The following is a 22742-nucleotide window of genomic DNA, read 5'->3' as shown; positions in this document are numbered from 1 at the left end:
GGACAATTTTAGAGTCATCAATTAACCTAACATGCATGTTTTTTGGTCTGTGGGAGGAAACCGGAGTACCCGGAGTAAACCCACGTGTGCACAGGGAGAACATGCAAACTCCACCCAGAAAGGCCTCAGGCCGGGAAGCAAACCTGCAACTTTCTTGCTGGGAGGCAACAGCTCTAACCACCATTCCACTGTGCCACCCCGCTTCAAATCCATTTGCAGATAATCCAAGGCTGAAAAATCGGCGCGCGGCCGTCCACGCTTTGCTGCAATCCACGATCCAAACCTGGTTTTTTTTTGGTTTTCTGATTTTACTGAACTGCATGAGCCGCCTCGGGATCGGTGGCTACAGAAAGGCTCTTATCACAATCACTAAAAGACTAATGTAATTTCATTTTACCTGATCTGAAACTGTAAAACATCTACGAATCGTTACGTCAAACGCAGCCAGTTAAACCACAAAACCTGACGCCAGATTCTGTCAGAGAGAACAAGTGTTAAATAGTTATAACTGAGGTGCAGGCAGGAAGAAACCCTCGACCCGGCTTGCTTCAGAGCCGCTCCTAAGCGGCGATGACAGGAGATACTTAAGGCCTGAACATTTATTGGAAACTGCTCATTTTCTCCAGGGGAACAGGGCCGTTTGTAACGAGCTGAAGGTTGTAGGTCCAGGAAAAGGAGCTGGACTCTTCGTCCAAAAAGACAGAAAAGTCTCTGCAGCGTCTCCCGTTCGTCTCAAAACGTTAAACCTCGATCCTACGTTTGTGGGACTTTTCTTACTAAACAGAAAACATAATTATTATCCAATCATTTTTATTGTAAAACAGCACTGATTGAGTTATTTTATTATCTCGTAACAGTTTCAGCTGGCTTCATAAAACAACTGATGTTCTTCATGTCAGTAAAGTTTAGCTCCTGTTAGTTTGAATATGGTGGAAAAATCTTTAAAGATAACATTTTTGGACCGTTTTAGAGCTAAAATGTTTTGCAGAAAGCTGCGAGATTACCAACAAATCAAGCTACCTTTGCTAGCCTGCAGCAGGTTTTACAGGATTACTTTTTAATCATGTCTGATGCAGTTATTTAGTTTTGAACGCGGCTGAAACAGTGAAATATGAAAACAGATTTCCTCATCTTTGGTAGTTTGAGATTAAAAGTGTGTTTCATTTTTGTAAACCACGACAGAAGCAGTAAACATTATTATCTCTTTTTATGTCTTTACTGCGGTCAAATCTGCATTTCATTCGGATCAATCCTTCTGATAAACAACTTAAACAAATCTAATTGGATTTATTTGAATATTTAATAGTTCATTTTCACGTTGTGTCTCACATTATCAGAGACACTGGTTCACCTACACCTAAAAAAAACAGCTCAGTACAGAAGCTCATTTCCACCATTTTGATAAAAAAAACCCTCCAGGTAGTAATGAGATAATATTTCAGACTTATCAGATGTTTTGCCATAATTATGGGATAAAAAGTCGTAATTTTGAGATAGTATCTTGTATAACTTAAAGCCCAACTGATGGGTTGTGACCTAAAATTGAGCGGTTGACCCGTTTTCAGTGTTTAAGTAAATAAACCAACCTTCTGATTGTTATCTCAGTCTTATGAGTGTTGCTTGAATAACAGACTGAATTATTTTATTAAGACGTTTGTTATATCTTCAGTAGGTGGGCACTCAGCTAAAGCTACACATCTTGAGCCCTTTTGAAACTATTTCTCAGTAATTGGACTCTTTTTTGTTTCATGTTTGTGCGTGAAAGCGCTGCTGAGTCTGTGAAGAGAGGCTGAAGTTACTGAAGTGGAGAGTTTTAGGTTTTAATTAAAATGCAGCCAATCGAGCATAAAAGGGAACATTTCCTGTCTACCATCACCACTTGCTGGTCGTTTTGGTTTATGGTTATTAAATTTTTTTTTTTTTTTATTTGTGTGAGACTGTGGCATCCTGTTATACTATCTCAGGTCCAAACTGCACCATGTTCTCATTCAGTAAATTTAAGAAGCAGAAGATTTTCCTGGATTTTGGCTGCGGCTCGTCATTAAAGGGGTGATGGTGGGTCCCAAAGCAAGATGGTTGAAAAACCCCAGACTTAGAGGATACTTTACTTTCTTCGAAGTGGCAGAAATGGGCTTCCACAGACAGCGATCGTGATCACGATTTCCAGCAATGAGACTTTTACGTACAGCAGAGCAGAAATAATCTGTTTCTGCATCACAACCAAAACAGCTAAAAAAGATGAGTTAAAATAAAACTGGATAAAATAATGAGAAAAGATGATGAACTTTAAAATAGCATCATAAAACAGAATCTCAAACCGAATTTTCTAAGAAATCTGAAAGAATTAAAATATTTTATTGTATCTGACGAGCGTCATCTAGTTTTCAAAGTGAAGTAAGAATAAAAATATTCAGAATAAGGATTAAAAACAAGCTGAATAAAATCTGCTCATGAAATATGACGCTTTTAAAAACAACAATAAAACAAAACTTTAAGTTGTATTTAAGCCTAAATACTAAAGCTTACATTAAACATTACTGCTGTGCTGCAGCATTGGACAAAACCAGGATTCATATTCCGTTTAAATATTTATTATCTTCAGCTGCTTTAGGAACATTATTCTGTAGCGTGTTTACATTTTTGCGTCCATAAATAAACTTAACTTTGAATGACCGACAACGCTAGCCGTGGCAGAAACATTAACACATCTGTAAACAGCTACAGCGCACAGATTATTCTGATCCTTCAACATTTTCTTAACTCAAAGCGCAATAAACGTGTCATTATTAAACGAGCTCCAGAGCTTCTGCAGAAAAGTGAAAAAAACAGAGCACACCAAACAAAACAGGAGAAGAAGAGGAGGAAAAACGACACAAAGAAAGGTAGAAAAACAGACTTTCTCCCCGTTAAATTCCCGCTGCTTTAATCTGTAAATGTGTCGCTTTAATCCGCGCTCTCCGCAAACGTTTCGTCCTCGTACAAGTCCTCCAACTCCCCTTCTCTGCTCCCCTCTTTGCTGATTTTTCTGTGGGCGACAAACGTTTGTTCATTATGTTGAAGGCGGAGAGTGGAAGTCCGGATCAGAAGGGCGGGGAGGAAGAGGGGAGGGACGACGCTAGACTAAAAATGTCAGGGATTATGAGGCTTTTAAAGCACAGCTCATCATTTCTTGTGTCCGTCAAGAGGACGGGGAAGAAAGCATCAACAAGCTTTTACTTTAGGTCCAGCTGAGAGCTTTGTCTCGTCTCATCCGATTGAAATCCTCTTAAAGCCGAACAAACAAACGATGAGGTGCACTAAGTGTGAAGCTCTACGTGTGAAGCTCAGCCTAAATGCTTCGGTAACAATTTACCTCATGGAGGGATGAGGCAAAGGCGAAGACCCCAGTAAGCCCCAAGAACCCCTGCAAGAAGCAGACGTGATACAAGAAGCCGGGGTTTACAGTCCGACAGCAACAACACTGCGGCAGGTTAAAGGCGAAGTTTAGAGGAAAAAAAACCTGAGACGAACATGAAAAGAATATTTCATATTTGTAGATGTGAAGGGCCAGTGAGCAGCAGGTTAGATTAGTTTAATAGGAAGAGAAAACATGCAAATTTTTATGATTTTGTCAAACAATCCGGCAGATTTTGGTAACTTTGGATAGTTAAATCAGTTTTTCTTTTACTATCTGAAAGAGACGGGGATAAATGTCTCCTAAATTATTAAAATCTGTAATTTTGCTTTTGCTGCTTCAAGCATTGGTTAATATGCTGCCTGGTAAAATATATAAAAAACGATTCTATCTGAATTTAAGGTAAAAGTAGTTAATTGGACAAGTACTGAAGGTATTCATATGCAGGATTTTTATGAGGATTTTAATGTATCTGTCATTAGTTTGATTAAAAACCCAAAACAAAGCAAAAAAATTAAGTTATACAAAGTTTTCTTCAAGCTTTTGGAAACACTGGAACGTTTTTCTGCATTTTGTTTTATCACGTTTATTTTACAAAGTGTCTGACATAAAGGTTAATAATAAAGTTTCAACCGACAGGAAGTTGTTTAACACCGGCTGACGTAAAGAAGGTCGCCTCTGATCTCTTTAACAGTCGTGTCAGAAGACAAGAATATTGTGGAAAAGACGCTCATCTGTTTTCTGTCGGGTCAAATCACTGATCTGAAAACAACCGAGAAGATTAATGAAAAAACTAAACGGTTTAACATTTATATGAGGACAGAATGAGGAGATATCTGAAATGATTTTTGCTGCCAGTGCTGAAAAATGAAAGTAGCAACATTTTTTAGAAACACGTTTAGATAAAAACTCTGCTGTGCAGCCTTAAGAAGCAATAAATTTGAACTCTGGAGAAAGATTTTGTCCAACAAGAAGTTAAAACAAAACTTTTTTCTCATTTTGGCAAGGCAGGTGTTGCTAAACTGTGCTGCATTAGTGGCAGTTTGTTAAACGGCGAGTTTTCGGAGCTGTTTTGATTCCTGAAAACACTTCCTGGTTTGGGTTCTGTGCTGCTGGACGCTTTGGACGCAGAATTTTCTGGAGACGTTGATGTTGATGTTCAAAGAGACAACGAGGTGATGAGGAGGCGCCAAAGGAATAAAACGGAGAACTAGAAGGTTCAAGCTATTCCTTTTTTATGAATCAAGTTCAAAAACTTAAGTGGAGGAATATTAGAAATGAAGTATTGTTTTTCAGGGCCAAGGCAATGGGGACATTTTTTTCTTCCTCTATGCTTTCTAAAAAAGGTCAAACATGTCAAATGTTTTTTCCAAAAAAAAAAATCCACCTATCCAGCATCCATCTTGGATTCATGCAAAAAGGAGCAGAAAAGCTTTATTTTTCATTAAAGATTCATCAAGATGCTGAATTTCATCTTTTCAGCGAGACTTCATCCTGGGACTCAAGCAGTCCAGTTATTTTAAGTCATTTAATTAGTATTTATTGTTAAAACTTCTGGATTTCCATCTTTAATTTAATTGTTTCAAATACAAAAAGTGATGAAAAGTGAAATTGGGGGGAACCGCCCCCCCCCACAACGCATTGTTCATCACAGAAGACGAAAATAAAGATTCTCTTTAAACCAGCTGAAACATCACATCAGGTCCTTTCTTAAAGTTTTAATGTGTTTCATTCTCACGTTTGCTGTCCTAAGTTGTGACGTGTGTGTGTGAACGACGGCTTCAGCGAGTGGGAGAGTGTGTGAGGTGCTGCAGTGCTGCTGAGGAGGAGGAGGATGCAGCTCCACATCTCTTCACATGGAGGAGTAATTAGCTGCAGCCCTCATTGACAAAAAACTGACTTGTTAACAGAAAACAAACAGCCCATAACTTTTCAGGACAGGACCAACGCTTTCAGGGAGAACTCCGCAAAATTCCAGCCCGAAACCCGACAGACGCAACACGAGAGCTGGTCGGAATCCAAAGAACAACAGTCTGGACATGCATGCAACGTGTGAAGCATGGAACTGATCTATTTTTAATCCAAGCATCTGTTCGCTGCTTTGTTTTGTCAGAGGCCTAATTGCAGAGCTGGCAGAGTGCAGCGGATAGGATTTGCAGAGTAGGCGACTTACGTAAGAAGACCTCCAGGGGCAGACATGGACCTCTCTGCCCGCCTGGCCTGACACTCGAAGGGATTACTGAAAGACCGCTTCCTCAGCATGGCCTTCACAAGAATCTGCCGCGGACATCACAGAGAAAATACACCTTAAGGACTGTTAAGATGATACAAGACTTAAATGTATACAGACTTTGTGTTGATACTGACAATTTTTTTATTTTTACCATCAAAGACTTGTAAATTATTCCTCTTTCTTCTATTCTGTCATGCAAATCTTGCAAATCCACAACAATAAATAAAATCTTATTCCCGTTTTGGTGCTTTTGGAACACCTTCTGATTATATATGTATAATTAAGACTTAAGTGGCTAATAGTTAAATAGTAATCTGCGCTCAGTGAGGGACAGAAGAACCAGATGGATCAGGATAAACTGACAGGTCTGAAACTCACCATGGTGGACAGGCTGGGGATGAGTTTGACGCTGTTCTGCACCTCCTCGTCGGTGACCTCCACCGCCGTGCAGTGCTCCTCCTCCAGGGGGAGAGGATTCGAGCCGCTCTCCGTCACCCACGGATGGAGCTGCAGCGGCAACACGCACAGATAAATATCACAATATGAATATTATACTATATCCATGGCGTTCTCACTCCCACCTTTATTTCAGGGAGGGTGATTCTTGTTGCAGGGTTTTTATCCAGCATCTTTTCAATCAGATCTTTCAGCTCGTTGCTTATTGGCAGCCTGATGAAAAAAAAAAAAGACAATAAATAGTTAAAAATAGGGCAGTAATGTGAAACAATCCCTATTTTGATATTTAGACTAGTCACTTTCTTAAGATAAGGCTTAACAAAAGCAGACAAGATAAAATATTTACTATAGATTCTGAGATATAAAGGAAATTTGGTTCATTTAATCACTAAAAAATAAACAAAAACTAGTTTGCTTCCCGCAACTCGGAACGAAGAAGTGGGTAAAGAAAATGTACAGATGGTTGGTAAAAGAAAACTAAAGACTGTAGAATGAGGGTAAGGTAGACCCTAATGTTAATTGAAATACTGATAAAAAAAGATATAACAGAATTTACTAAAAGAAAAAATTTAAAAGTTGGCCCAGGTCTGAAAAGGAATTCTTTGGACAAACAACACCCAAGTTGCTCGTTTTCACTGAAGTGAAGGTTAAGGATGGAAACAATAAGATAAATGCCATAAAACTAAAAGAACATCACCGTACATCATGGAAAACACTGACCCAGGCTAAGAAAAAACTATTAATGATGAAACAATATCAGTATCACAGTTTTTTAAATACATCTGAGCAGTTAGAAAATGAAGGAACTGTTTAAAACAACGCTATTATTTCTGAGCAGCTGGAGGAATAAAATAAGAAATCAGTCAACAGATTGCAGGAATAAATTGCACATTTATGCATCGAGCACAAAAGAACCTTCATTGTTTATTGTGATTTTGTTTTTAAACTGTGTGAACGTTTCCTGCCATTTGCTTACGTCTCTGGAAACTCCACAGGTTTGCTCCTGATCTTGTTGTGTAGAGAAACGATGTACTCATCATAAAAAGGGCACTGGAACGGAGCGAACACAGTAAAAATGAGAGTACGTGTTAAAGACTGACGCCGGATCGGCGCGAGTGAGTGCTGCAAGAGAGATTACCTTCCCAAAAACGAAACAGTACAGAGTGACTCCCATCGCCCACACGTCTAACGCCTGTGGAGGAAACACAGCGACGGTCAGGACGTGTCACCATCACTGACACTTCCCCTGCAGGTGGTAACAACACATCGAAACATGTAAGATGAACCCACGACCGTCTCACTTTCCCACTGAAGCTCTGCTGCTGTTCGCTCATCGTCTCCGGCGCCATGAAGGCCGGCGTCCCCGCCGAGCTCGACAGGAGGGCATCCGAGCCCTCAAACTCGTTGCTCACGCCGAAGTCTGCGATCTTGACGCGACCGTCGTCCCCCAGCAGCAGGTTGGACGGCTTGATGTCTCTGTGGACGATCTTATGGTAATGCACTACAAACACAAACAAAAAAAAGTTTTTTCTTTTCCACTACATAAATTCAAATCTTAACAAAAATAAATATACACAGCTAATAATAATACATTATATGTATATATATGACCTTTTAGATATTGTTTGGGCTTTTCTCTGATCTCCAGTGATGGACAGCCTTAATGTTTTGACATTCCAAGACTTTTTGGACGATGTTCTGCTTCGAACTTTGTGGCAAAACTCTGACTGAGCCCCAGAGCTCACAGCAAAGACTATAAAGACATGATTTGATGAGTTCAGTGAGGAAGAGCTTGACTGGTCCCGCGAAGATTTCAGCCTCATCTAGAACCTGGAGCATGAGCTGGAGCCGGGCATCCATCACCTGCTAAATGCTTTACAGCGCAGGTGTCGAACTCCGTTCCTCGGGGGCTGATCTTCCTGCACGTTTTAGACGTGTTCTTGCTTTAAAATGCCTGATTTAAATGGATGACTTGTGGACATGCTTCTGGAGAACTTGATGGTTTGGTGAGGAGGTGATTGAACCATTTGAATCAGGTCTGTTGGAGCAGGGAAACTACTCAAACTTCCAGGACAGCGGCTCTGGAGGCCTGGAGTTTGAGACTTCAGGCACAAATTCCCACAGAAACACTCCATAATCTCGTGGAAAGCCTTCAGAGAAGAGTGGAAGATTGTTTCTGATTGCCTCCCTGTGTTAGCAGCCATTCTGGACACCCAGCTGTCTCCAGCTGTAAGCACTCTGCAGTTTTGTTTGGTTATGTCATGTATTGCTCCTCAAGGTCACCAACATTTCTCATCTGATTTCAAACATTTTGATTTAATCCTGAATAATGTCTCATGTAAACATAAGAGAGCTGTTGATGCCTTAAACTGAGGAGGAAATTACACTGAAACAATAAACCAATATTTTTATTCTTCTGAGGGAAAAGGCAACACATTACATTAAATATTTTCTCTAATGTACTTCTGTTTTACAGCACAACTACAAATAAAGGTACTAAAACCTTTGGGATCAAGGTTTTCTGGTTCCTACACATTTTGTAAAACAAGAAACTGGTTTATAAGCACTTGGTTTTAAATGTGCATGCTCTCTGTGAACGCAAATATGATCAGAATAAAAGCGGGATGTTTCATGATAATCAAATATCTGATTATCATGAAACTTGTTTACCAAAGAAACAATTTTTAAATTTCAGCATCTACATCTATATATATATATATATATATATATATATATATAGGGAATGATACGGCATGATTTCTGAAAAGTACAAATGTTTAAACTTACGGTACTCTATACCCAGGACGACATCTCTGAAGTGGAAGCGAGCCTGATCCTCCGTTAAAGGCTCGTCTGTGGGCACCTCGATCACCGGCCTGACCGGAGTGAGAAGCACAACGTCAACATTTTACTCCCAAAAACGACACCAGCTCCTCACACAGTAAAACATACCCTTTTGTCATCAGTTCGAAGGCTTTAAGGACAAAATCAGAATTTAGTGTCAAAACTAATTTTGTTTCGTTATTGCTGCTGCAAACAGACGAGCGATTTCGTACCCATGTGAAGTCCATCTTCATCGGGGTCATCAAGCACCTGCAAGAATATACTCAGCTGTTACTCCGACACTTTGATTAGATAATATAATAGAAATTTTGGACTTCTGAGGGCTTAAACGAGAGCTAATTTGAGAATAAACAGAAACCTTATTTGTTTAACTGATTTATGATGCAGGCCTTTGACTCTTCATGAGACCACAGTTATCGTGTTTCTGAAAAATCTTTAGTTATCCCTCAAATCTTTAAATTTTACTCCCAAGAAGCCAGACTATATTGTATTCCTGTAAAGTGGTCTTAATTATTGGTTCTCCAGGCCTCTTAAGATCTCTTAAAGGATGTTTTTGTTCAATCCAGTACCTGACCATTTTCAGAGGATTGTTTATGTTGGTCTGTTAAGCCACTAAACTTTGACCTATGACCTATCCCTGAACTCAAGGGATGAACCAGTGTGGTGTCGACACAAACTATTTGGCAAATAAAACTTTTAGACTGAATTTTTAGGCACTTCGTTACCAACAGCTTGTCCCAAAGACACAACATGTTCCCATTTCTTTAGAAAAATACCAAAAATCAAACACTAAAAAGGAGATTCTCAAAGAAAACTTGACCTGCAGTCAAAGATCAACTGAAGGATGTTGTGTCTCTCAGGTACAGCGTAGTTCTCTTAAGGTCTTAATCTTCACCTTTTGTCCTCCACTTGTTTACTTTCCTAACACTTTAAAGCACAAACTGCACCGTATGTTGTCATGATCTGGTCAGAAAATGATCAAAAAGTCCTTAAAAAAACCTGGAGAACTATCGATCAAGACCACTTTACAATAACACAACAAAGTCTGGTTCTTTGGCTATTTATATTATTATTATTTTTTTAATTATCCTATATTATTATCTATTAAATGTTAGGATTATTGTAAAAGATAAGGAACCCTGACTTCTTGTGCAGCGCTGTATATAGTGTGGACAAGTTTTTCTTGCTTCTCGCTCATGTTGCGTGTTTCTCACCGACCTCCACCAGTTTAACAACGTTGGGATGGTCCAGCTTCTTGAGGATGGCGACCTCCCGGTAAATCCTCTCCAGAGGCTGCATGACCTTACAGAACAGGTCAGAGTTCGACCCCGAAGGAGGCATACGGCCTGGAAGCACACAAACGACCGTCAACACCGACACAAAATGGACACCGGAGGAATCTTGTCAAAGGGTTATTTCACTCACGCAGAAATCCGCACTGCTTCATCAGCTTCTTCTTCGACACTACTTTCATTGCCTGAATAAATAAAATGCTGTAAGCTATTTTTTTAAAACAGGGAAACGATTTGATTTAGTTTAAAAGCTCCAGCTTACGTAGTACTGCTCGGAATCTTCATTATAAGCCAACTTCACCACTCCGTATGAGCCCTGCAGTGAAGAAAAACCAGATTTATGCATCATCTCTCATTAATGACGACGTGTGATGTACTGATTGATCACCTTTCCAATCTCTTTATTCAGTTTGTACTGGTTCAGCTGGACACAGTCCTGAAAAATAAAAAAAAATAAAGAGTTTAAGCTGAAATCAAAAGCTGATTTATGTCAGGAACTGTCAGCTGAGTTTTTCCCTCACGTCGATGCCTGTGATGGACACTCGTTTGGTCTCGATGGTCGGCTGTCGGGGCAGGCGGCTCCCTCTCTCCTGCAGAGACATTTTCCTGCCGTGGAGGTGAGACCTTTGGCCGTTGGTGGACCTCAGAGCCCCCGACCTGAAGCCGTTAGGAGGGGTCGTGCGGTTGGCAGCCACGTTCATGGCGGCCACCATGTCTGCCAGCTCGCCGTTGCCCTCCGGGTCGTCGGCGCTCATGGCTGTGCGGTCGGTGGGGCTTCCCTCACAGCTGAACGTCCCGCGGGGCTCGTGGAGGCGCCGGAGGATGCATCACTGCGCTGAGAGCTGCAGAGACGCAAGGATGTTTAAATACTGAGAGATAAAATCCAGACTTTCAGATCTGATAGTGATAAATGTAACATTTAGTGAGTCTGGATTTAATTTCCTGACTCCAGAGCTTTTCTAGCTCATGGTTTTAGCTTGGAAATGAAAAAGACTTAAGAGTTGAACTAGAATCCCTGGAACTGTAGAGACTTTAATTCAACACTGAAGAAAGGTAAATTAATCTTCAGAAAGAAGAAAGTCGGAGGTCAGTTCTCAGACCTGCCACGGGGGTCGTTACCTTCCAAACAACGGGTCCCTGGAACCCTAAAATGATTGATTTCACATTAAAATCTGTTTACAGACTCGAGGAGTTTTATTGCGTTTGTAATGAATGTTTTATAAAGTCTTTTGTGGCTCCCAGTGCAGCTGCATAACGGCTGAAATTATGACCTTATATCAGGGCAAAGTTTGATCAGTCTGCAAAAGGTTAATAGGCTTTAAATTAAAAACAAGAAATAAGACATGTTTACTGCAAATCAACAGATGACTAAACTTCACAGAGTAACAATTATTATCTGCCTGATAATAAATTTAGGTCTTTTTCGTATCTCAGTGTTAATCTTTTGATAATTTTGAAGAGATATTATAAAAAAGACTGCCGTTACCATTACAGCAGAGTCACCTACTGCAAACATTTAAATGAATAGAAATGACATAAAGGCATTTTTTTGAGCCACAAAGACAAGAAACTACTTCAACAACTTAAACAAACAATCAAATTTTAGAAGATAAGCAGGTTTATCAGCTGGATGTCCCACCAGAGAACTACACAAGAGGCCCGAGAATAAACAGATAATCGAACAAAAAAAAATAAAACATACAGGAAACGGGACATTTTGTCCTGTGACAACAGAGTAGTAGTACTCACTGCTGCTTAAAATACAATACAGAGAACTGAAAAGCCTCTTATGTCACTTAGCAGAAAGCTTTAACAGGCTTTTAAAATCACAATTTAGAGCTCTGGACTCTCCCTAAATGCTCACACATGGTCATTAAAGATTTACCTTATTACAGCAGGTACAAGAGGTTTATAAAAATTAACAACATGAGGGTCTGGCATCTATGGGAAAGCCTAAAGCGCATCATTTTATTTATTATTTTAAAGAAGTCCAGTCAGAATGTGGTGATGTACTCACAGAGAAGACGTATCCTGTTTTCAGAGCTGCGATGATGAATCTGCACGCTGCCGGGGAGGTGAAGCTGCTCTCAGTCCGCGGGACGTTCACTGACGGGCAGCCGGGGACATCAGCGCCGTACGTCTTAGGGATTAAGTCAGGCCGCATATAGAGGGAGTTATTCTGAGGACGGCTGGACATGTTGACGAGCTGCACAACGGAAGAGCCACCGAACAACAAAAGCCTCAGTTACATCACACACAGAGCAATAACACACTAATGAGCCAGAGTTTAGAGTCAATAATCACTGTTTTTATTTGTAAACATGTTGTTCATCTCTCCTCTCTTCTTCTTTATAAAATTACAGACATGTAGTACTGAATGGATAAAAGTAAATATTTTGAATTGACAGGGAATGATGGCTTCTTTCTGCTCCCTTTCAGACACTGGATCACCATTATTGATTTATTGTTTATTTTTCATGTGTTATTGACTGAATTACTACATGAGAACACATTTATGCACATTTTTCCTTTTCTTTTCTATTTTAAAAGTTTGAAATAAACTGAAGTCACTGGATCCACCTGTGGTCACCTGGAGTCACCTGGATCCACCTGTGGTCACCTGGATCCACCTGTGGTCACCTGGAGTCACCTGGATCCACCTGGGGTCACCTGGAGCCACCTGGAGCACCGGGAGCACCTGGAGCCACCTGGATCCAACTGGAGCCACATGGAGTCACCTGGAGCCCCTTGGATCAACCTGGAGCCACCTGGATCCACCTGGAGTGACCTGGATCTACCTGGATCAACCTGGAGTCACGGGTCTTCATGTCTCTGCTGAAGGACACGATCAGGTGCAGACAAAACTACAAGGAAGGATTCATTTTTTAACAACCCAAATAGTCAGCAGTGGAGGATATAGACTTTAATTAGGTAGTGGAAGAATAATAAAACAATTAACTACTCGTTAACATAATTTAATCAAAATAATCTAGAAATGAACAGAGACATCCTTCATTTAAAGACTCATTAGTTCCAGATTAGTTGATTTTTTTGTTATAAAAATTATAAAATCTTAAGAGAATTGTTTTAATTTAATAGAAAAAATTAGCTCTTTATTTGCTCTTCAAAGGATTAAAATTGTTGCAAATACATTTTATGTGATATTTGTTTGGTTTCATCTCAGTCTGTTTGTTTTGGTGACGAGGTTCATTTACATTAAAACACAAAACGCTTTCAGAGATGACTTCAGTTAGTGAAAAAAAAGATGTTCAGGATCTTTAAAGAGCTTTTTACTGGATCCTATTTGTGTCACATTAAATTATTGTGGGTCATCTGCTTGCTTCGGGGTTCTGTGTTTCAGTCTCACGCCGTCTGTAAGGAAGCTCAGATGAAAAAAGGCCTGGAGTTAAATTAAACTTGTCAGCATCATTTTTCACACTTAAAGGAGCAACGTTCTCGGCTGCTGCAGAAACAAGAGGCTCTGCTCCATGTGGGAGCGCACGTTCGGCGCCTGCTTCTTCCTGCAGCTGCTCTTTCTGAGGTTTGCGGAAATAAAAACAACACCGGCGGATTCCTCGGACGCCTTTCTGATCTCCTGGTGACGAAGCTCCAGGGGAGATTCTTCCTGAGGATTTATCGGATCTACAGTCCGACAGCAGCCACTCTCTCTACCGTTTAGTTTTGATAATTATGATTACATTCACTCAGGAATGAGGATTGTCTTTAAAGAGTTTTTCAAACAATGGTCTATTAGGGAACCAGAACAGTGTTTGTCAGTCGTCTGCACAGAGTGAACGAGTAATAATCCACGATCAATACTAAATAACACTGTTTGCTCTTAAAAGATTGGAATAATTTTTGTTTTCTATTTTTAACATTTAAAGACCAAATAATCCAATTCCTGTAAATTCAAATATTACCAAAGACTGCATTTTTTCGTTTGAAAAACGAAGAAAGGAAACAAACAAAACGCAGCCAGAAACAAAGAGTTTATTTAATTTAGAACACATTTAGGATTGATTTCAAAATACCTGCTCTCTTGCTTTTTTAAAACCTTGTATTTATCACAGACAAACAAAGCATTCCAGAAAAAATAAATACACTTTAACGTTGCATGTTGAGCTTACGTATTTATGTTTCATTATAAATTTGAAACTGTCTTCTTTTGTTTGTTTTGTGCATCATTATTCCCAGATCAGTCGTGCAATCCCTTCGAATGATGAATTCATTTACATTAAACCCTCAGATACGGGATGTTTCACAGTCCCATCATTACCACGTTTTACTCAAACCAAAAAGACCCAAATAGCATAATCTCGAACAGCTCTACAGTCTGTAGGTTTTCCAGCTGTACCAGATTTTGGTCATATTGGATCAAAAATCAGTGCAGAAACTGTCGACCGGGTTCAAAACATCCAGCCCATTAGGGGTCAAATGGACCCAGTGAGGGTCCTTTTTATCTGCGTGTTAGACAGGTATGAGAACTTTATTTAGATTTCAGTTTGACTAACAAGTTTACACGTGTTTTAAAAGTCCAACCTTTTGAGAGTTACAGACAATCTCCAGTAAAATAAATTCTTCTTCTAAAAAAAACCATTAAAATTAAAAGTATAACACTCCTTGAAGGAATCTCCCGCTGAATTTCATGCCACTGTTCCAAACAAAGATCTTATGTGTTGAGGATGACTCTCAGCTACTACCACCCTGAATGTTAGCTAAATATCTGTAGACTGACTGGGTTAAAGCCAGTTTTGTGTTTTATAAGATCAGTCGGTCGTTAATCAGATGCACATCCAGTAGTTACCTTTTGCAAGTTTAGGTAAAATCCCCGTCCAGTGGTTCATGAGATATTTTGCTAACAAACGAACACACACACATTTACACAGACTAAGACTTAAATTATTACATCTTATTACAGCATATTATAATAATCACTGAAATGTGACCTTATTGGTGTGATGCCTGTGAAGTTTTATACCTGAGGAACATCTGATCCGGCTCAACAAAGTTTGACGTTAACGTTGAACCGGCAGTCGAGTCGGCCTGAATCGAGACTCTCAGGGCCGCTGGAACCTCACCACGGCTCTTTTAATCTGCTCGTAGCTCACAAACATCACAATGTTCCAGGAGACCATACGAAGAAACGAAGCCATGAAGCTACAAGAAGAATCAGGTGATGAGATGAAGGACTCTGTCTCACGGGGTTATGATGGCGACACCTACCCTTTATAAAACGCCGAGGGTCCTTCTTTAACCAGCATGGTCAGGGCGCAGTTCACAGCACCGCCATACTGACCCGGCACCGAGTTCATGAAGCGGGTTTTCACCACGTCCACCGGAGAAGTCACGACCGTGGTGCAGAACCCTCCTGCCAAGGCGGCAGTGAAGTGACACGGCATGTTGTCTGCAGGAGGAAACAACACGAGCTTCGGTTTACTAGAATCCACGCAGGCTGGAGAGGGGCCAGCAGGTGGCGTGCACCCACCTGTCATCAGGTGGTTCTTTAGGATGAGCTCTTTGATGACGTCGTACGTGACCAGCTCGGAGCAGTTCACCATGGAGTTACGAGTTATGTTCAGCAGACAGCCTGAAAAGAGAAGTTTCATACAATGAGACAACAAAAACAGTCAAAGTCAGCAAATTAATCAGCTAAAGACCTGAAATCAGTTTGTTTTCTTAAGATAAAACACAAACCAATGTCTGTCAAAGTACAAAAAAAAACATCCAAAACACAACGAGAGCTGCATCCTATTTTACACCCTAAACCACATTACTTTAAAACTGATTTCTTATTTTACTCTATATATTTTCCTGTTAACCACAAAGAATTAGAGGTTTAAATGTGTTACGCTACAAGCAACTAATACAGCTTAAAGATGCAGGTGTAATAAAAACAAAGCAGATGCTTTTTCCAGTTTCAGACTTCAGCTTCAGCACAAGATAAAGTACTAAAAGACTCTGGGGATACAAACAGTTCTTCTGAACCCCTGTAAAAAGGAACAGTTAAAAACACTACAAGAAATGAATATCATAAATAAAAGTTGCAGCAGCTGCTGTGTTACAGAAGGAACTGGTTACGCAACATATTTTAAAAGAATTCCACATAAAAATACCTTTCCAGAGGCCTCTAACGCCCTCGTTTTTTGCTATGGTCTTGTAGGCATCAATTGTGCTGCTGTATCTCTTCAGAGAGGCGTTTTCAGGCAGCTGGATCTGAGCCTGGAACCTGACTTTCACCACGTCGGTGGGCTGGGCCAAAGCCACCGCCAACGCCCCCGTGGTGCCGCCTGCCAGCAGCCGAGTCCCGAGTCCGGTATCTGTCACACAGTCATTCAGCACCATCAAAAACCCAAACCAACTGAACGGAGAAAAGACAATGACCGCAATGCGAGGTGCAATGTGTTGAAACATGCTTTATAGTATTTAGTTCTATTAGATTAGTCATCGAGTCAAACTGACTCTCAGGCAGACTTCATTAGGTCTGCAGAAGATTAACGACCTGTTTCCTGAAAGAGGAATCCGCCCCGTGGCATTTCTGCTGAACAAGTTCACGCCAAGGTGGCACAGTGGCGCAGTGGTTAGTGGTGTCCAGGGTGTCCCCCGTCTCTCACACAGTGACTGCTGGAGACAGGCACCAGGAAAGGAGAAGTGGGTCATAGAAAACGGATGGATGGCGGTTCAGGCCAGGCAGGAAGTATTATGGGAGAGCGCCGTCTTGTCCGAGCTCTGTACAGCTGGACCTATCATGGGTCAGGGATGATCCCTAGTGATTTCAAGGTCACCGGGGGTGTGTGTGTGTCAAAGGTCAAGGTCACAGGTAACCCCTTGTTCTAACTCTGCAGCCGTGCAATGTAGGAAGTTCAAACTGCACAGCTGGACACCCCAAGAGTCGAGAATGATCCCTAGTGATTTCAAGGTCATGGGGGGGAGGGTGTCAAAGGTCAAGGTCACAGGTAACCCCTTGTTCTAACTCTGCAGCCGTGTAATGTAGGAAGTTCAAACTGCACAGCTGGTTACCTCGTGATTCAAGGATGACCCCTATTGATTTCATGGTCATGGGGTCAAAGGTCAAGGCAGCAGGTGACCCCTTCGTTAAAACCTCGTCTATGCTCCAGCTTGACATCCAAGTAACATAGAAATGTAAAACCCGTTGTTCCCTTCCTTGTGTCTATCTGTCCAGCCATACGTTGTCCGTTGTCACAAATGTTTAGGATAGAAAACGTCTTCAGGCCGAGGTTCCACATCGGCTCTTATTTTTATTGAGACCGCTTCCATCAGAGAAATCTTGAGTGGTGCTCGTGAAGTATAAAATGGTCTAAATAGGTATATACATGTTCTCCAGTTAAACTGTCTGTTGATTTACACCATGAACAACATCATTATCAGTGAAATTGACCTTTCACCCCACCACAATCATGCATATACCTATCAGACACATATATTCAGGTTTGTTGTGCGAGGAAATTCATGCTTTGGATTTGAATTACTGATGGGCGTCTTATGCACCGTTGGTAGTGTTGACCACCTGTTGGCAATAAATAATGGCGGCGTTTTTATTAGTTTGGCAATTACAAGATCTTCTCAGCCTTCATGGAGTTACTACTCTTTGACAGTTGAGGGCAGTGTTTAAACTCAAAGCCATCCTTCAATTATCTGAATAATGTTAAAGCAAGTGAAATTATCTCTTTTTCAACAGATTCATGTGTTTACACTGTAATTAAAACAGATTTAAACCACAGAAAAACCCATACGTTTTGCATTTAGTCTTCTGTTTTAGTTCACTTTACTTCTTGAAGCTTCCAACTGTATGATTTGATGAAAAAACGGAGAACACACATACGCTCTGATCCGCGGGAGTAGAGCTGTTTCATGGTGTCGTATAAACCGATCCGGATCGAGGAGAAGCATAACTGTCTCTGCAGTCCTGCCAGGAGCCCATTGTACAGATTCCTCGGCCCCTCGGTCTTCCCGATGGTGACGATGGTGCCAAACACACCTCGGTACTTTGCATTCTGGACTTCAGACAAGGACTTAGACTCTCCTTGGACCTAAAGTTTATATTCATGTATAAGAAAAATATCCAAATAAAATTTCAATCCACAAAAGTTGGACAATTCTGTTTTTTGTCAGGAATTAAGAACAAAAAATGTAAATATCACGGCTTGTTTAAGCTGAACTGAAGTGGAAACATTTTCTTTGCTTTTGATCATTTTAAAATGCAAAATTTCTCCTGGAAATTATGAAACTTACTTTATGTCATGTGTTTAAATATGTTCAAGTGGCTAACAACAGAGAAAAACCTGAAACCCACCATAAAATGCTCAACTTTTGGAGCATCATGACATTAAAAACAGAAGTAAGGAGGCTCTGATCGGTCAGGATGCTCAAATTCTGCATGAATGGGTTAAAAACAGATCTAAGAAGCAAACGGTATAGTTTCAATCATGTTGTTGTCATTAAAGTTAAAGTTACAAAACCTGATCACTTTATCACTGCACTTTTACTCAAATGTGAGATTTATAAATAGGTTTTCGTAATAACAGGTTTCTGATTTTATTTACACTTCAACAAACGCTGAAAGCTTTTTGTGCAGTGACTGCAGATGAAACCAAATTTAACAAACGTGTTAAATCCGACCCACACGGAACGGCAGGCGTGTCTCACCTGTAGCCGGACTTTGGCCGTGTCCAGTGGGAAGGTGGTCACGTCAGCCACGCATCCAGCTGTTCCAGCTGAAAACACCTTGACGACAGCCGACGGCTCCAGATCAGATGTTCTCCCTCCGGCCATGTTCAGCGCTTTCAAGGAAAACGAGAGACTCAACAGCGGAGAGAAAACACATGAAAGATCAAGCACTTTCTCTCATTTTTACTAAATCTGATGTCCTTTTCTGACTTCACGCCTGATAAGAAATCCAGGGTTGAGTTTCAGTTAGTTAAAAAGAAAAAAGCTTGTCCTCTGGATGTTCTTGAACACAGCAGGTAAAGATCAGACTGACTGCAGGGGGAAAAAAGATGGTAAGGCAACACAAATGCCTGACTGAAAATTGTTCAAAACTCTTTCTCTGACTTTCCTGGGAGCCTTCATCACACCACCCTGCCTGAAAAACCAACGAGATGAACATGCTGTTCCGTACATTACTACATGAAATACTGGAACTCTCTCTGATTGCCCTCAGTGCATGTTTTTGTTTCTTTTACTTCCTGATTCTTCGGTTTAACAGTCCTAAGAACCAGTCTCACAGCAATCATACAGACAGGCGTTTAAATTAATAGGTTCTGGTTCAGACCGGTTATTGTGCTGCAGATGAGAGCCGGGAATGTTATTTACTTACCGTCTTGACATTGAAAGCAATTTCTTTTGACCAGTCAGATTCAACAGACACAAAAGGTTTAAAAGGTTTAAAAATTGGCATTTATTTATAAAAATACAAAATCTATCATTTAATTTACATGATTGTTCAGTGGTTTGAAGCCACAGTTTGGTCGGGACGCAGTGCTAACTGGACTTGTCAAAATGAGTGGCGAATATTTTTGCTATTCTTTCCGTTTCCTTCCTCATGGACGAAGGCGACATGTTGGGGAGCTGCAGAGGACGTCTGCGAGGGCGGACGACGCGGTGATCTGAAGAGCTCTGGTCCTGCAAAGATCACACAGCTGTAAGTCTTTAATCAAAAATAGGAACAATTTACAATATGTGAAAAGCTAGATTCAAAATAAACACGTGTGATATGATCACATGTTTTATGTTCTTATACTGGTGATAGGTGTGTCTGACACAAAAACATTATTATTGTTTTAATATTATTTGCATTATGATGGTTTTATTACTATTATCATGTAATTGACTCTGTCTGTGTGTGTTAGCTTGTCTGTTAGCAAAATATTTCATGAACCACTGGACAGATTTTAATGAAACTCTCAGAAAAGAATCATTGGATGTTTGTTGACAGCTGATCAACTTTTGGTGACTAGAGCTAATCAGCCTTAGAAAAGACAAAAATGTCCACAACACAATCATTTTTACATGTACTGAGCTAAAATTTGGTGTGGTAGTAGCTGAGAGTCATTCCTAACACGTACTCTGAGCATGACATGTGAAACATCTCTGCTAACAGATCACAAAAAAAATAAAATCTTTGGCCTGCCAGTTGCAGACGATATGCATTATCTGAAGGAACGTTATCTGAAGCCTTCGTTTTGAGTCTGTATTGATCAGTTCACTGACATCATTTAACTTTTATATCAGTTTGATAAAATAGTTTTAACCACTTGGCCTAAAACCATCTATAAAAAGGTTATTACACAGGAGAAAAACATCACAAACAAGTATTTATTGGTATTTCCTATGGTATTTTAAACACTTTTTATATCAGCATTGCATTTGACCCAACAAAAAGGTACATTTCAGTCCAATGAGACAAAGAATTTGAAGAGAATGAACAAAGGACAGAAGTGTGGATCTGGTGATAAATACTCACAGTTCCGCTGGAGGTTTTGGAAAAAGATGGCGCTAAACGAATGACTCTCAACGACGCCTCCAGTTGGTGAGACGGGAGGAAGAAATTAGGGACTTCCAAAGGCAAGGAGCTTAATGAAGAATGTAAAAAAAAAAAAACCACAGAGTTCGAGGAATCCTACAAGCTTTTTACTAAAAATTAGGAATAGAATAAAAACTCCCATAAAGTACAAGTTGTTTATGCTTGAAACTGGCTTAATATTTAATCAAGTTATTTTAAAACTTTTCACTACTTCAGAATAAATTATTAAATTATTAAGCAAAAACAAAATAAAAAAACCTGATCTAATCAACAGATTAAGGATACGTTTGGAGCTTTGTCTCTTCGCTGTCCTGAGGACCTGAAACATGGCGGGGGTCGGGGTCAGGCGGTGGTTTTGTGTCACCTGACCTCTCGTTGGGGCTGTTTGGCTCCTCTGGTTGTAACTCGGATTCTTGAAGCGTCCTTTCATCATTTCTCTGCGTGTCGGAGGTGTCTCCTTCTGAACCAGCAGAGCTGTGATGGTGATCATCCTCCCAGTGTTTTTCCTCAGAGCTGCGAGTTTCCAGATCTACCGCCTGTCTTCTTTCGTCCTCGTCCTCACTCAGATCCGAGTCCTTTGGTGCCTCGATGCTCTCGACAGAAACCAGCTCAGGGTCTGACAGGATACTGGTCCAAGGGCTGGTTCTGTCCGTTAATGAGGTCACCTCATTAAGAGGCCTCGGCTTCAGCACAACCTCCTCGTAATCCTCCTCCTTTTCTTCGTCATCCTGCCTGAAACTTGTCTCCTGCTTCTGTTCGTCCTCTGAGATGCTGCCTTTGCTGCTTTGTCTGTCCTTTTCTCCGTCAGGCTCAGAGTTTGTGTGGTCCTCAGACATCTCTGTGGGCAGCGACGGTAGAGGAGACACATCGTGGAGGAGATCATCGATGACTCTGTGTGGGCTGGAGGCGCTCTCGGGGATGATCTGAGGGTCGTCGCGTTCGACAGGCGGGGACGTCAAGCCGCTCGGTGTGTTGGAGGGAATCGTGTCCAGGTGGTGTCTCCTCAGACCTGAACGTCAACCCAAACAAAGAAATAACTACATCTTTTAAATAAAGGAAAACACTGCAGCTTATGTGTTAATATAAAATGAAACAATCTATGCTTTCAAAGTTTATAAATGTAGACACTGATCAGTAGATAAAATACACCCTAACTGTACCTGCAGATATTATTGTCACTAAAATACTCTTTTGTTCCAAACATGGCTTGGGTGTAACTTTATTCAGATTACTTTTACCGTGACATTATAACAACCCTGCATTGTTTAATATATTAGCTGTATGGTTAATGTGGCCTGTTGGATCGGAGCCAGCCGTGAACACAAAAATAAACTGCGATTTTCAAAAACTGGCTGCTCAAAACAAGGCCGAAAAGCTCGTTGGTCACTTGGTCGCAAACTCTCAGAGTTCAGTGAGACTGCAGCAGAAAATTCACGTCATTTCTTACAAGTTTCTGGCAATTTTGAGTCACCGACTAACCTCAACAATTGCAGCTCAGTGAGATACCTTTAACTGCATGCTGCTGTTTTACGTCACAGATCTTTTTATTCTTTGCAAGAAAAATCAGTACATTTCACAAACTATTCTTTATTTTATTTTAAATTGTCTTTAATTTTTATTTTAACCTAATTAAGATTTGTTACTGTTGAATTACATTTTATACAGGATTTAACCAGAACCCAAGAGTTGTGATCTTCTTACATCTCAAAGATTGTCGTCATCTGTGTCCAAGTAAAAGGCAACGAGGGCTGTTTAATATTCTGATATAAACAGCAGCTGTAGCAAAATCTTTCCCTTTTTTCCTACCTTTGGTCTTTCTTTAGATCAGGGGTGGCCAATCCTGTTCCTCGAGGGCCACTATCCTGCATGTTTTCCTTGTTTCTCTGCTCCAACACACCTGATTCAGTGGTTAAATCACCTATTCATGTTCTGCAGAAGCCTGTTAATCACCCATTGATTCAAATCAGGTGTGTTGGAGCAGAG

The 22742-nt window shown here is 40.6% G+C and overlaps 3 protein-coding genes across 4 annotated transcripts in view; all 3 read right to left on the bottom strand.

Moving 5' to 3' along the window:
- Positions 1–2385: 2385 nt before the first annotated feature.
- Positions 2386–12453, bottom strand: camkk1b (calcium/calmodulin-dependent protein kinase kinase 1, alpha b). 2 transcript variants are annotated; one of them, XM_017416259.3, is made up of 17 exons: positions 12237–12448; positions 10741–11061; positions 10608–10655; positions 10482–10535; positions 10353–10404; positions 10146–10273; positions 9140–9176; positions 9036–9057; positions 8871–8959; positions 7385–7584; positions 7222–7275; positions 7060–7133; positions 6209–6296; positions 6006–6134; positions 5568–5671; positions 3353–3403; positions 2390–3025 (listed from the first exon to the last, which is right to left on the bottom strand). In XM_017416259.3, the coding sequence occupies exons 2-17, from the start codon at positions 10972–10974 to the stop codon at positions 2944–2946; spliced, it is 1446 nt and encodes a 481-aa protein (XP_017271748.1). In that variant the 5' UTR covers positions 10975–11061; positions 12237–12448; the 3' UTR covers positions 2390–2943. The 2 variants fall into 2 exon arrangements, with proteins under 2 accessions (XP_017271750.1, XP_017271748.1); XM_017416261.3 differs by lacking the exon at positions 3353–3403 and having other exon boundaries at positions 2386–3025; positions 12237–12453.
- A 1738-nt stretch (positions 12454–14191) lies between these two features.
- On the bottom strand, positions 14192–19464 carry LOC108236021 (mitochondrial uncoupling protein 2). Its single transcript, XM_017416434.3, has 6 exons — positions 18884–19464; positions 18060–18267; positions 16333–16536; positions 15705–15806; positions 15443–15623; positions 14192–15376 (listed from the first exon to the last, which is right to left on the bottom strand). The coding sequence occupies exons 1-6, from the start codon at positions 19007–19009 to the stop codon at positions 15277–15279; spliced, it is 921 nt and encodes a 306-aa protein (XP_017271923.1). The 5' UTR covers positions 19010–19464; the 3' UTR covers positions 14192–15276.
- Positions 19465–19610: 146 nt separating this feature from the next.
- Positions 19611–22742, bottom strand: part of c2cd3 (C2 domain containing 3 centriole elongation regulator) — a 16174-nt gene continuing 13042 nt past the window's right edge. Inside the window, exons 31-33 of the mRNA XM_017416433.3 lie at positions 21045–21768; positions 20700–20808; positions 19611–19858 (exon numbers count right to left, since the gene is read on the bottom strand). Of these exons, the coding sequence (XP_017271922.1) occupies positions 19718–19858; positions 20700–20808; positions 21045–21768 (974 nt within the window). The 3' untranslated portion in view covers positions 19611–19717. The remainder of the gene's footprint in view (positions 19859–20699; positions 20809–21044; positions 21769–22742) is intronic.

The sequence above is a fragment of the Kryptolebias marmoratus genome, linkage group LG2 (genome assembly GCF_001649575.2).
Source record: "Kryptolebias marmoratus isolate JLee-2015 linkage group LG2, ASM164957v2, whole genome shotgun sequence".
NCBI classification, from domain to species: Eukaryota; Metazoa; Chordata; class Actinopteri; order Cyprinodontiformes; family Rivulidae; genus Kryptolebias; species Kryptolebias marmoratus.
This window is presented reverse-complemented; position numbering and strand designations above follow the sequence as displayed.